The 12,122-nt window shown below is 39.2% G+C and overlaps 1 protein-coding gene across 1 annotated transcript; it reads left to right on the top strand.

Moving 5' to 3' along the window:
* The first annotated feature begins 5,496 nt into the window (after nt 1-5,496).
* On the top strand, nt 5,497-8,290 carry LOC149234063 (pentatricopeptide repeat-containing protein At5g13770, chloroplastic-like). The gene has a single exon (XM_089461101.1). The coding sequence runs from the start codon at nt 5,565-5,567 to the stop codon at nt 7,440-7,442; it is 1,878 nt and encodes a 625-aa protein (XP_089317227.1). The 5' UTR covers nt 5,497-5,564; the 3' UTR covers nt 7,443-8,290.
* Nucleotides 8,291-12,122: the final 3,832 nt, after the last annotated feature.

Below are 12,122 nucleotides of genomic sequence, written 5' to 3'. Positions count from 1 at the left end.
TAAAGAAACACACTTTACCTAACTCTAACCTAACTCTATACTAGACCAAGTTGAACTTAACTATATCCTATGTGTCGGAATATCCTAACACATAGGAACCCAAATATCCAGAGGAGGAGGAGCGTCTTTCCACTCCTAGATGTGGGTAAAGGGTTCCCCACTATAGTTCATTGTCGACAGTGGGAGCCAAAAGAACCTCATTTCAACAAAGTTCATGAAGCGGCTGGGCTTATTGACCATAGCACACTCACAATCATACACCATCAGGTGGCTTCACCAAGGACGAGATCTTCGTGTCAGCTAGTAGTGTCACCTTCCATACAACATCAAACCCTTCACGGATGAGGTATTATGTGACGTTTCTCCTCTTAATGTTTGTGATGTATTATTAGGCCAACCATAATTGTGGAAGTGACATGATGTATATGAGTCAAGGCCTCGCGCTGTAATTGGTACCTTGGAAAACAAGATGTACAGAATACCAGAGGTAGTATCGCTTATTGCCATCTCTTTGGTTATTGCAAAACAATGTAGTAAGCTCATTTCCAAAACTGGGAAATTTGTTTTCCTAATGATACACCCTCATGAAAAGAAGAAGATGATACCTCCAGATAGGGCCCCTCTGCACGACAACAACAAATGGACAAGGTCGTGGAGGAGTACGAGGACATATTTACCTCCCCATAGGGGTGCCTCTACACTATCAGGTCAAGCACTCCATCGATTTGACCCTAGGTGAAGCGTTGCCCAATGGACCAATCTATCGGTGCTCTATTTTGGAGAACAATGAAATCAAGAGGTAGATTCAGGCGTTGTTGCAGAAAGATCACATCTAGCCAAGTTCATCACCCTGTGGGAGCCTGATAGTATTGGTACAGAAAAAGGATGGGAGTTGGAGACTCTGTATTGACTATCATACACTGAACAAGATCACTCTCCAGAATAGATACTCGATCCCACTAATTGATGACCTTCTGGACGAACTCAAGGGGGCCAAATATTTCAGCAAGATCGACTTGAAGTCTAGATATCACCAAGTACCAATCAAACCCTCTAATGTGTGGAAGACTTCCTTCGAAGCCAAGGAGGGCCTTTTCGAATGGTTGGTGATGCCTTTTAGGTTGACGAATGCTCCTACAAATTTCATGAGGCTAATGGATGAAATCGTGTGGTCATTCACCAACTCATTTGTAGTGGTATACTTGGATGACATCCTGATCTTTAGCCAAAGTTGGGAAGAGCACCTCCACCACATCCGACAGGTTCTCCAAACACTACGGCAACACAAGTCATGTGCCAATTTGGAGAAATGCACTTTTGGCATGACCCAGGTTCAGTATCTTGGATACATTATTGATGAACATGGGGTGCATGTGGATCTAGCCAAAATCCAAGTCATTCGGGATTAGCTAGCCCCAACCACTCAGACAGAGCTCCGCATCTTTTTGGGTCTTACCAATTTCTACTGCAAGTTCGTGTTGGGGTTCTCTCGTATGACTTGCCCCTTGAGTCAAGTCACTAAGGGAGGAGCGAAAAAAAAATTATTCTGGTCTGAATCTCAACAAAAGGATTTCACATAATTGAAACATCGCCTCTACTCTGCACCAATGATCACATTACCAAACTTGCAACAACCATTTGAGATCGAGACAGATGCCTCTGACTATGCTATTGGGGTGGTCCTTACTCAACAGGCGTATCGAGTGGCATATCACAGTGAGACACTTTCAGACACAATCCGGTAGTATCCCACTTATGAAAAAGAGATGTATTCCATTGTGCAGGCCTACCGACAATGGAAGCATTACATTTTGGGGAAGGAAATGGTCATCCACATAGACCATTGACCCCTGTAGTTCATATAGATGCAAGGGAATTTGCAGAATGATCGTCATCAGAAGTGATCCACATACCTCTAATAGTTCCATTTGAATATCAAGTACAAGAAGGGCAGCACCAATAATGTTGCAGACTTCCTCATCCAACCACCGATCATGGCGTTAACAATTGTGCTTAACTCTTGTGGGCATGAGACTTCTGATTAGCCACTTCTCTACAAAAGCAACCCAAAATTCGGCCACACATACTAGACGCTCTTGGAGGGTCAGCAAGTTCTAGATTCTCACCTCCATGATGCATTTTTATGCCACCTAGGACACCTTTGTGTTCCTTCAAGTGAGCGTGCCAAGATGATTTTGGAAGCGCACTACAGTCGGGTCACTGGGAATTTTAGGGTTGAGAAAATAGTGGTAGTACTACAAAAGTATTTCTATTGGTCGAATCTTCGATAGGATGTCGAGAAGTATATCAGATCCTACACTACCTGCACCATTGCCAAACTGACCATCAAGAAGCAAGGCCTCTATACTCCATTACCTACCCTTAGTCAACCTTGGGAGTCCATCTTCATGGATTACATGTCGGGCCTTCCTTCCACTAAGCATGGAAATGACTATGTTTTTGTGGTCATCGACAGATTCTCGAAGATGGTCATCATGGCATCCTGCAAGAAGAATATCACAACAGAAGCCACTACTAAACTCTTCTTTGAATGAGTTTCAGTACACTTTGGGATCCCACAATCTATCATCTTAGATCGGGACAACAGTTTCCTCAGTACATTTTTGTCCAGTCTATGGTCGATGCTGGACACCAAGCTCACTAAGTCCACAGCTTTCCATCCCCAAACTGATGGCCAAACAAAGGTCGTCAACAAGATGATCGTACACATTCTACACATATACAATTCAAACCATCCATGCACATGGGATGAGAGCCTCCCCTATGTCCAACGCACCTATAATCGGGCCCTCCACAGCTCGACTAGCCATAACCCTTTTGAGGTAGACTTGGGATTCTAGCCACTATGTCCCATTGATGTGACCATACCATTTGCACCTACTCAGGCAAATTCAGCTCATGTCCATTCCAAAGTCAATAAGGCAAACAACTTCATTGAGCACATTCTGCACATCCGCCAACATGTCCATGACATATCTGATAGAGCCAATGCTCAGCATCAGGTGCCACACAAGTTCTAGGTGGGCGACAAATTTTAACTACATTTGTAGAAGGAGCGCCTCGTTGGGCCCCACCGCAAGCTTCACCCGCTTTGATATGGGCCATACACCATCACCAAGGCAGTAGGGGACAATTCCTTCGAGATCAATATTCCACCATTATTTGGTCTACACCCAGTGTTCAATGTGGACCGCCTTCGGCCCTACTTCCCACCATTGTTGGACACATCCGACAATTCAAAACAACTCACACCAATAGAGTTAAACCCAAACTGCATGGAACAAGCCACAATTGATCGAATCATGGACACACCGATCAAGAACACCTGACAACGAAGGATCCAACTATATTGAGTTGTCAAAGCAGGCCAACTCCTTCACCAAGGCAAGTGGCTCACCAGGGACCAAGTTCAACAGAAGTTTCCTCATCTCGTGGAGGAACTCAATGCAATGGGGACCATTGCTTCCTAAGGGGAAGGAATGAACCAAGTGGATGTTGATGGCCACCCACCTATTCCACTTGGACCCCCACCAGTGTCTCTTTCATATTTTCAGTGTCCTTAATTGTAGCACAATTTACTATTTTTGGCAATTTTTCAGGTCTTGAACATCCGAAGACGTTTTGAGGCCCTAAATGACATTTTTTAGGAAAAACCGAGGCCAATAGTGGTCATATATTAGTGTTGGGTGGTTGAAAGTTGTAGTCCTCGGATAGATATTTCTAACAAGGTATTGTGCGCGTCAAACGGAGATCGTATGCCAAAGTTATGACCCCAGGAAGTTGATGTACCAATTTACCCAAACGGGGCCCATAGTTTTGGCGCTTCATCTCCTAAGGTTAGGTTTTTTGGATGTGTGGGGTTTTCCATTCTTTCTCAATAATAAATAGGCCTCTGAGCCTCATTGTAGCACAGTTCAGAGGCATGTAACCACCACATCTCTTATAAGAGATGAGCTACCATCGACCGAGCTAGTTTTATTTCCATTTTGTTTGTAAGCATATTTTAGTATTTGATATTAATGAAATGAAGTGTTATAATTTTTGTTGCATCTCTGTATTTATGGTTATATTTGTAGTTTTTTGCGTTCCTGTTTAAATCTAGATCACATGGCCATCGTGGTAGGCCTGGACCGCCTCCTTCTCCTACATTCAACTCCCCTTCCCTGCACAACACTTGCGCGCAAACCTCAGCTAGTGTTGCAATGGAGCAATATAGATGCATTATCCCCGATGACATCCAAAGAGTTATTTCAAATATTGAAGACCAAGTTAGGGAAGCTCATAGATTTGCCCCTAATTCTCATGTGGAGGGGTAGACCAGAGATTGGATCCCTAATGTCGGCAATTCAATCAAGGCCAAGGCATGTGCCTACATACAGATTATTAATATATATTGACATGTAAAAACTCTTATGTGAAAGGTTCTCATTGACAAATCACACTCTCAATAAGAACTTATTATCTATATGGTTGAACTCATGGAGAAAATGGACATTGTCAATGGAAAAATCAACCTGTTGTTCAGGCATGTCATTGGCACCAAACCCCCCACATCATATACTAGTGTTGATCACAAGCCACCTGATCAGACACACATCCTAGCAACGTGAAAGCACTCCAAGCTCAAACTTTGTTTTATATTTTGCCTTGTAACAAGATTTTGCCTATTAGTATATGCACCACAATCTAAGTAATACTTTATTTTTATTTATAGTTTATGTTTTCACATTAGCAAATTAAAAAGCAGTGGGAACAACTTTAAACTTCTAAATTTATGCCATTAGTCTAGTTTCCACCAACAAACTAATGGAAGGTATTTATGATCTTATAACCAAAAAAATGTATTTTATATTCCCTCACCTTAAACATTATATTATTATTCTATAGAAAGAAAGAAATTATTTTAACGTCCACGACGCTAAAGATAGCCTAGGGGACAAATTGCTTTTTCATCTGCTTGATGTATTTGGGGTTTTTTTGTGAAGCTTCAAAATAAATGCTCCTAGCTTCTCGACAACCCTTTGCTAAATAAATTATCCTAAGAGCTCGTTGCCAACGTATTTGCATAACTTTCCCTGTTCTCTTTGAAGGCCTACATTCTAAAATGAAATGTTTCCCTGTTTCCACTTTTCTGGAAAAACAAAAAATACGTCCTCTTTCCTCCCACACTTCCTTTGACCTTTTACAATGCCTTCTTTCACAACAGAGTTGATGAGAATTAGTCCTTACTTAAACAATAAGAATTTCGAAAAATGATTTTAAACTTATTATTATGTATAAATAAAAAAAATAAATGCATCCAGAAAAATAATTCAATGTAGAGACTTAGACTTAGAGACTTAGACTTGAGAGAAAGAGCCCAATGGTAAGATTTATGTTTGCCCACTGCCACTTACATCGAAATATCAAAAATCCTTATCCTATCCACAATTTTTCATGACACGTGTACTGAATTTTTATTGCAACATCGATCTTAACTCTCTCGTCGCATAACATAACAGTGTTCTTCGGATTTCAATCGTTTTTGTTGCAGAGCCGAGCAAATGGATTCCGAAAATATTTTTCTCCCCTTGATTTCATCGTTGTACTCATCATCGTCATCTTTTCGCCATTCTCATCTCAGTCTGACTCCCACTTCAAATCTCGTCTGCAAGGAGCAACAGCCCAGAAGAAAATTTTCCATCACAGAACAGACCAAAAGTGCCCATCTTGTCCTCTTCAATGGCTTCCCTCGGAGCAGACGCCATTTTCGATTTGCAGTCGTCCAAGGGGCAGTGCAGACAGCTGAAGAAAACGACCAGATTTTACCCCATTCTCAGGTACTTAAGGATAATGGAGTAATTTCTAATAGACACCTTTTCAAAATGCTCAAATCTTCCAAGACTAGAACCCAAGCTGTAAAACTCTACCAAATTGCAAAGCGACAGCCGGAATTTCAACTGCATTCCAAGAACATGAAAATCCTAGCAAACTATTTCGTGGATTCAGAGAAGTGGTTTTCTCTGAGACAACTCGCAAAAGATATCGGGAACTATGGGCTTTTGCCGGAATTCGGAATTTTGAATAGGATTCTCATAGAGTCCGTCAAGTCACGTAAATTTGAAGTTGCAGAAGCATGGCTTGAGTTAATTGAGAACAATGAGGAGCACCGAGTTGCTGCTTATAATGTTCTGATGCGTGCTTATATGAAGAGACGTATGTATGACAGAACAATGTCTGTTTACAGAAGGATGATAATGAAGGGCGTGTTGCCAGACGTTGAGAGTTACTGTTTTGTAATGGCCGTTCTGAGGAATGCAGGGGAGTTGGGGAGAGTTGTGGGTGTTTATAAGGAAATGAAAGAAAAGGGAATAAGACCCAATAGAGTTGCTTATAGTATCTTGGCAGATACCTTTGGGAAATGGGGGAGACCCTCTGAAGCATTGGCAGTTTTGAGGGAAATGCAGGAGGCAGGAATCAAACCTGATCGGATATTTTACAATTCTTTGATTCATGCATTTGCAGTGGCCAAGATGGTGGATAAAGCACAGGAGATATTTGAAGAGGCCCGTGTTGCTGGGTGCCTCAAGGATCCCATTGTATTCACTACTATGGTGCTAATGTATGTAGATTCAGGGCTTTGTGAACGGGCCTTTGAAGTTGTCAAACTGATGAAGGAAATGGATATTAAGGTTACAGATTGTGTATTATGTGCTATTGTCAATGGGTATGCAAAAAAGAGAGATCCAGACGCCACTGTGAAAGTATTCAAACAATTGGTGTCTTTAGGATGTAGACCTGGGCAAGGAACTTATGCATCCATGATCAATGTGTATACCCAACTAGGAATGTATGCAACTGCAGAGTCTCTCTTGTGCGAGATGCAGATCAGAGGTTTCAAGAAATGTGTTGTGGCTTATTCCAATTTGATTGCTGTGTATGGGAAGCTTGGGAATGTGAATGCTGCATTGCGAGTGTTTCATAGCATGAAAGAGGCAGGGTGTGTCCCAAACGCATGGGTATACAATTCTCTGATTTATATGTATAGCAGAGTAGGGAATTTGGACCAAGTAGAGAAACTGTTAAATGAAATGAGAGGCATGTGTATTGTTCCAAATAAGGTTACCTATACTTCTGTAATTCTAGGTCACAATAAGGTTGGCCAATTTGACAAAGCTATCAGATTATTTTATGAATACAGGAAAGATGGGGGTAATGTTGATCGGCCATTGGCTGGCATTATGGTAAATGCTTTCTCAAAATCTGATAGGCTTGATGAATTACTTCGGTTCTTAAAGGATATTCATGCTGCAGGGCTAGAATTAGATTTCCGGCTGCATCGTTCAGCATTGAATGCTTTGTTGGATTCAGGACTAAATGAGCAGGTAAGATGGTTTCTTAGGTCTTTTGGGCCTGAAAGAACAGCTTTGGCAATGAATTGACCACTCCAGACAAGATTCCGTGGCTCTGTTATTTGGAACCTTCAAGGCTGAGAAATTGCAATTTGGGGCAGCTCAAATGGCTTATAATCAACCAAAACTATGTTAATTATTCAACAGTTAATTAATTCAAGTGAAGATAATCTCAGCATTGGAAGTGAATGGTATGAACGGCATGCAGAATTTTTCTGAAGATGGCTGGATCTAACTTAGTTCGCCCTTCACAATGTTCCTTTTTCAAAAAAGAGAGCATAATTCAGGAGTGATTACAATCCGAGTTTCACATTCATCCACGGCAAAATGCAATTGTGCCCTCTATTGTTATTGTCAATAATCTTTGTTTAACTTTTTGACCTATATCGATCTCCGGGGGTCGCATCCATTAAGAAGCTGAGAGTTGTTGACAATTTCGATTATGTCATTTTCTAGTATATAGTTTTTTTGGATGTATTACTGCAGCGATATATTCCCTCTTTCTGCAATGTTATGGCTTGAAGAAGGCTGACCTCCTAGAGTTGTAACGGTTAATTAAAAATGATTGCTATGAAGAATATGTATTCTTAGGGCCCTTTCCACTGCCTAGCATCCACAGGACCTCCTCCTTTGACCCAGATTTTAAATTAACCTGTCATGCTACGCACATGGTTTTCAACCGAGGTCATAAGACACATCTGTCTATCCCTATTTCCCATTCGGAATGCTAAACAGGTATGGAACTTTGCAGCCAGGTTTTCTGGTTTTCATTTCAGGAGTTATTTTTGGAACTTTTCTATTTTGGGCATCATGCCTTGTGCACTGTCATGGGTTTGTTGTTATCTATATTATGTTACAAGTTAACTTTTGTATTTTGATGTCATGTTTTATGGGCTGTTTTGGTTTGTTTTTGTTATTTATGCGATGTGATAGGTTGGATTTACAGTGGCACATCTATCTGTTGTGGGATTTCATTCAGTATCAATATCCATTTTTCAATTATGTGTATTTGTTGACAATTCTATTGACTGTATGTTGGAAATAATCCCACAGGCTTGATAATTATGAGATGCAGATGATTTAGAAAAACTTCACCAATCTGGAAATTGGCTTTGCGCTTCAAATCCCAGGGAAAAAATGAAAATAAAGGTCTTAAAGAAAGTGACATCAGTTTGTTTCTCAGATGAAAAGTACATCTCCTGCCAGAAATATAGTAGGTAGTTATAATTTGCGCCTATTGACATTCTCTCTGCAAGTATAGTAATGGATGCCTGGAATTCTAGTATGGGATGCTCCTTCATTGCTTAGCATAGTTCCATGTTGAATTTTACATGCTTTAATAAATCAGGAAAGGCGGAAGTTTCATTCCTATAGGACCTTCAATACAGCTCTTACCTTAACGTTATGAAGTATACAAAGAGGTATGAATTAAGATGCAGCTTCTTGATAGTGGTTGATGTTTACGAAATTGATTGAACAATATTTCCATTTGGTTTTAAACATGGTCATTCAAACTGACAGTTTGAATTCAGATTTACGTGGATATAATATCCCTTTTGTATGAGAATTGCATATTCTGAAAAGAGAGGTTGTTCTCGGAAAACCTCATGACAGACCATATAAAGTGGGCGAAGATATGAAGTTCTAGTGGTAGTGAATGAAATAGTGAGTACACTGTGTGTTATTGTTCTTCAGTTAAGAGGTAATGTCTGTACATTTTGAATGATGACATTTATTTCTAGTCCACCAATGATGTGAATGAAATAGTATGTACACTTTGTTATTGTTCTTCAGTTAAGAGGTGATGTCTGTGCATTTTGAATGATGGCATGTATTTCTAGTCCACCAATGATCAAGCATAAATTTTATGAGAGCTATCTTCATGTGGAATTAGGGCTTTCAAGTTTTAGTTATTGCGCATGCAGACGAGATATGCAAGTTAGCTGATCACATATCCTGGAATAACATGCACCGAACTTATGTTTGCAGAAGCACATGCACACATTCTTAGTAAGTGCTATCATGCTATGTCACGAGAGATCATTTCCAAAGCATAGATTTTATGCCGGTGTGGCACCAACACTCTGGTACTAGTTTTGGTGTTTTTTGCATGTTTATTCTGTAATATGGATTATTTTGTGATCAATAAAAAGGGTTCTTCCTGGTTTTGTAATATTCCCCGTGTTAAGTCGGTTGGTTTAAATATAATATTATGTGGCTATCTTCGTCAGAGCCACCAATTTTATATATCTATATATATTCCAAGTTCGGCTGAGCCTAGGCTTGGGCCAGCCCTAATGTTGGATGGAAGAATGATCTGTCCAATTGTAAAATGTTGTCACCAGTATTGTGTGAGGCTCAATCAACCCTGGATGCCCTAAAGAACAGTTTTATTCCCCGAACTAGCTCCTACCTCAACCTCAACCTCTCCCATGAGCTTTGAACATGAGCTTTTAACTTGTGACTTGATGGGACCAAAGCCAAGTTGTCATAAAGATAATAAAGAAATATATGTTGTTATAGTTGTCATAAAATTGGTAATTCAGTTTCAGTATTTCCCTCCAATAGGACAGTCTTGTGCATGTTCTATATTGTCTGCAATAAAAGTAAGTGAGGATTGAAGGCTAGGGAACAAGTTGTCAAGTGGATATTTGGACATCTGAGAAGAGTTATTTGTTAGAGTTACATGGAGACATTTAAGTATCTTTTGAAATAATTATTTAACCCAAAGAAAAGTTCACAAAATTAGAGGTTATTCAATGAACCACTAGTCACACAGTTAAGTAGGTTATAGAGAATTAACTGTCAAAGGATAGAGATATAGAAACTAATTTCTGTGCTTTACTGCTTAAAGGTTTCAATAATCACGCTTCAAAATTTTCTCACTAGTAAGCCATCCCTTTTTCAGAGCTGAAATTTGACAGTCCGTCAGTTGCTGTTTTGGACGTCCAGATAAATTAATGGTCAGCAGTGAAAGTCATTTTTAAATTTTATTTTTGACAGGTAAGTTTATGTTTGCAACTAACTTGCTGGAACGGTAGACTAGAGTCAATGAAACTCACCTCTTCATTTCAATATGCCAAGCAAACATAGAGATTTAAATAAAAGGAGAAAACAAATCTTTTTGGGTGATGTCAATCGATGGAGGCCAATGATGCTTCTGTGTTAAACACCCTTGGTTAGAAAAATATGAAAATCTTGCACATGTGGGCTGAATTGCTGACCCTTGGAAAGAAGGTCAATGACAACAACCCAACTCCTCAAAAATCCACAATGCTTTCTTCTAAATTTCTGTTCTTCCATTTAACCAAATACTTTGGATAATCTCCACCTTGGTTTGCCCACTAACCCTCTTTACAATTATCCCTTCAATGTCTTCCGTTGGTCTAATTGATAGTTGTTCCTTCGACTTTGATATTATCGTCCTTTGCTCCATGAAATTTCTGATTAGAGAACTAATTCATGACTAGTCAGTGATGATTCATATTATTTCAGTAACCATATAGATTTGCAATATTGAGTATAATACGAGTAAGATTACTTGTAAATCGATTCCAAACACCAAAATTTTAGAAGTTAAATCCAGCTTTATAAGTATTATTAGATATTTTCCTAAAATCTGACACGGACCATCTTTTTATACTTAAGCTTATTATATATATGTCGCTCTGAAAAAACTATCTTTTCTTGGATATGCCATTACCTTATCTCCTTCAAAAAAATCCCTATGAAAAACCTATCTTTTCTTGGGTATGCCATTACCTTATCTCCTTCAAAAACTTTTTAGTCTCCTCAAATCTAACATTTTTCTTTTAACTATCATTACTGCGTTGTAGTTTCATTCTAATTTGTTTATGAACTCTTTGTTAGAAATCTGCAGTTTCTAAATCTTAATGTGACCCGATTAAAGCATTAAAGCGTTAAAAGCGTTAAAAGCATTAAAGCATTAAAGCGTTGAATTGGTATATGATGGACGTACCAGATTTAGAGTTAAATAATATAAAAAGGATTGGGTCCTCTCTCCCCCTGCCAAGAGTCGCATTCTTCTCCATCAAGAAGCGCATAACGAAACAGGGCTAGAAAGAGAAACCGAATTCTGAGAAGAAGAGTAGGAGTCAGAAGAAAGTAGATGGCAGCCATTACATCTTCCGTTGTTAATCAAGGTATGTCATCTTAAACAATAGATCATATTAAGTTTTGTTTGTGAAATATTCGATATTGATGATCTTTGGGCTGTTAATTTGAATTGTTCATAATTAATCAAGAAAGATTTACATTTGGTATCAGAGCCACCAATCAATAACTGAATATTTCCTATGATTGCAATTGATCTGTTCTGTGCTTTACTCATGATGTTAATCAAATCCTCCGCATGCCCACAATTTTTTGATCAAGTGATTTGCTTTCTTCGCGTATCTGCTTTAATTGATCCACCATCCACTGCTTTATTACTGAGTAAAATATTTCTGTCATTCCGTGATAAAATATAATAACGAATATGATACCGGCGATTGCCCATATCCGATTCGTTGGTGAAATGTAGAGCTCAGGAATTTTTTCGGTGGAATTTTGATTCATAATTCGATTCATAATTCTCCACGTATTCGCAACCTATTGCGATCAATTTAGTTTGGATATGCGGGCATGAATATTATCTCGAAAGTCTCTTTTAATAGAGGGATGAATCACTTTGTGCTTGTAGTATACCGG

The sequence above is a fragment of the Pinus tabuliformis genome, chromosome 8 (assembly GCF_031772625.1).
Source record: "Pinus tabuliformis cultivar Carrire ecotype Pingquan chromosome 8, CPIR1, whole genome shotgun sequence".
NCBI classification, from domain to species: Eukaryota; Viridiplantae; Streptophyta; class Pinopsida; order Pinales; family Pinaceae; genus Pinus; species Pinus tabuliformis.
The sequence above is the reverse complement of the archived record's forward strand: the minus strand, read 5'-3'. Positions and strand labels throughout refer to the sequence as shown.

Excerpts from the sequence above, each read along its gene's own strand:
- LOC149234063 (XM_089461101.1), top strand. The coding sequence starts at position 5,565 with ATGGATTCCGAAAATATTTTTCTCCCCTTGATTTCATCGTTGTACTCA.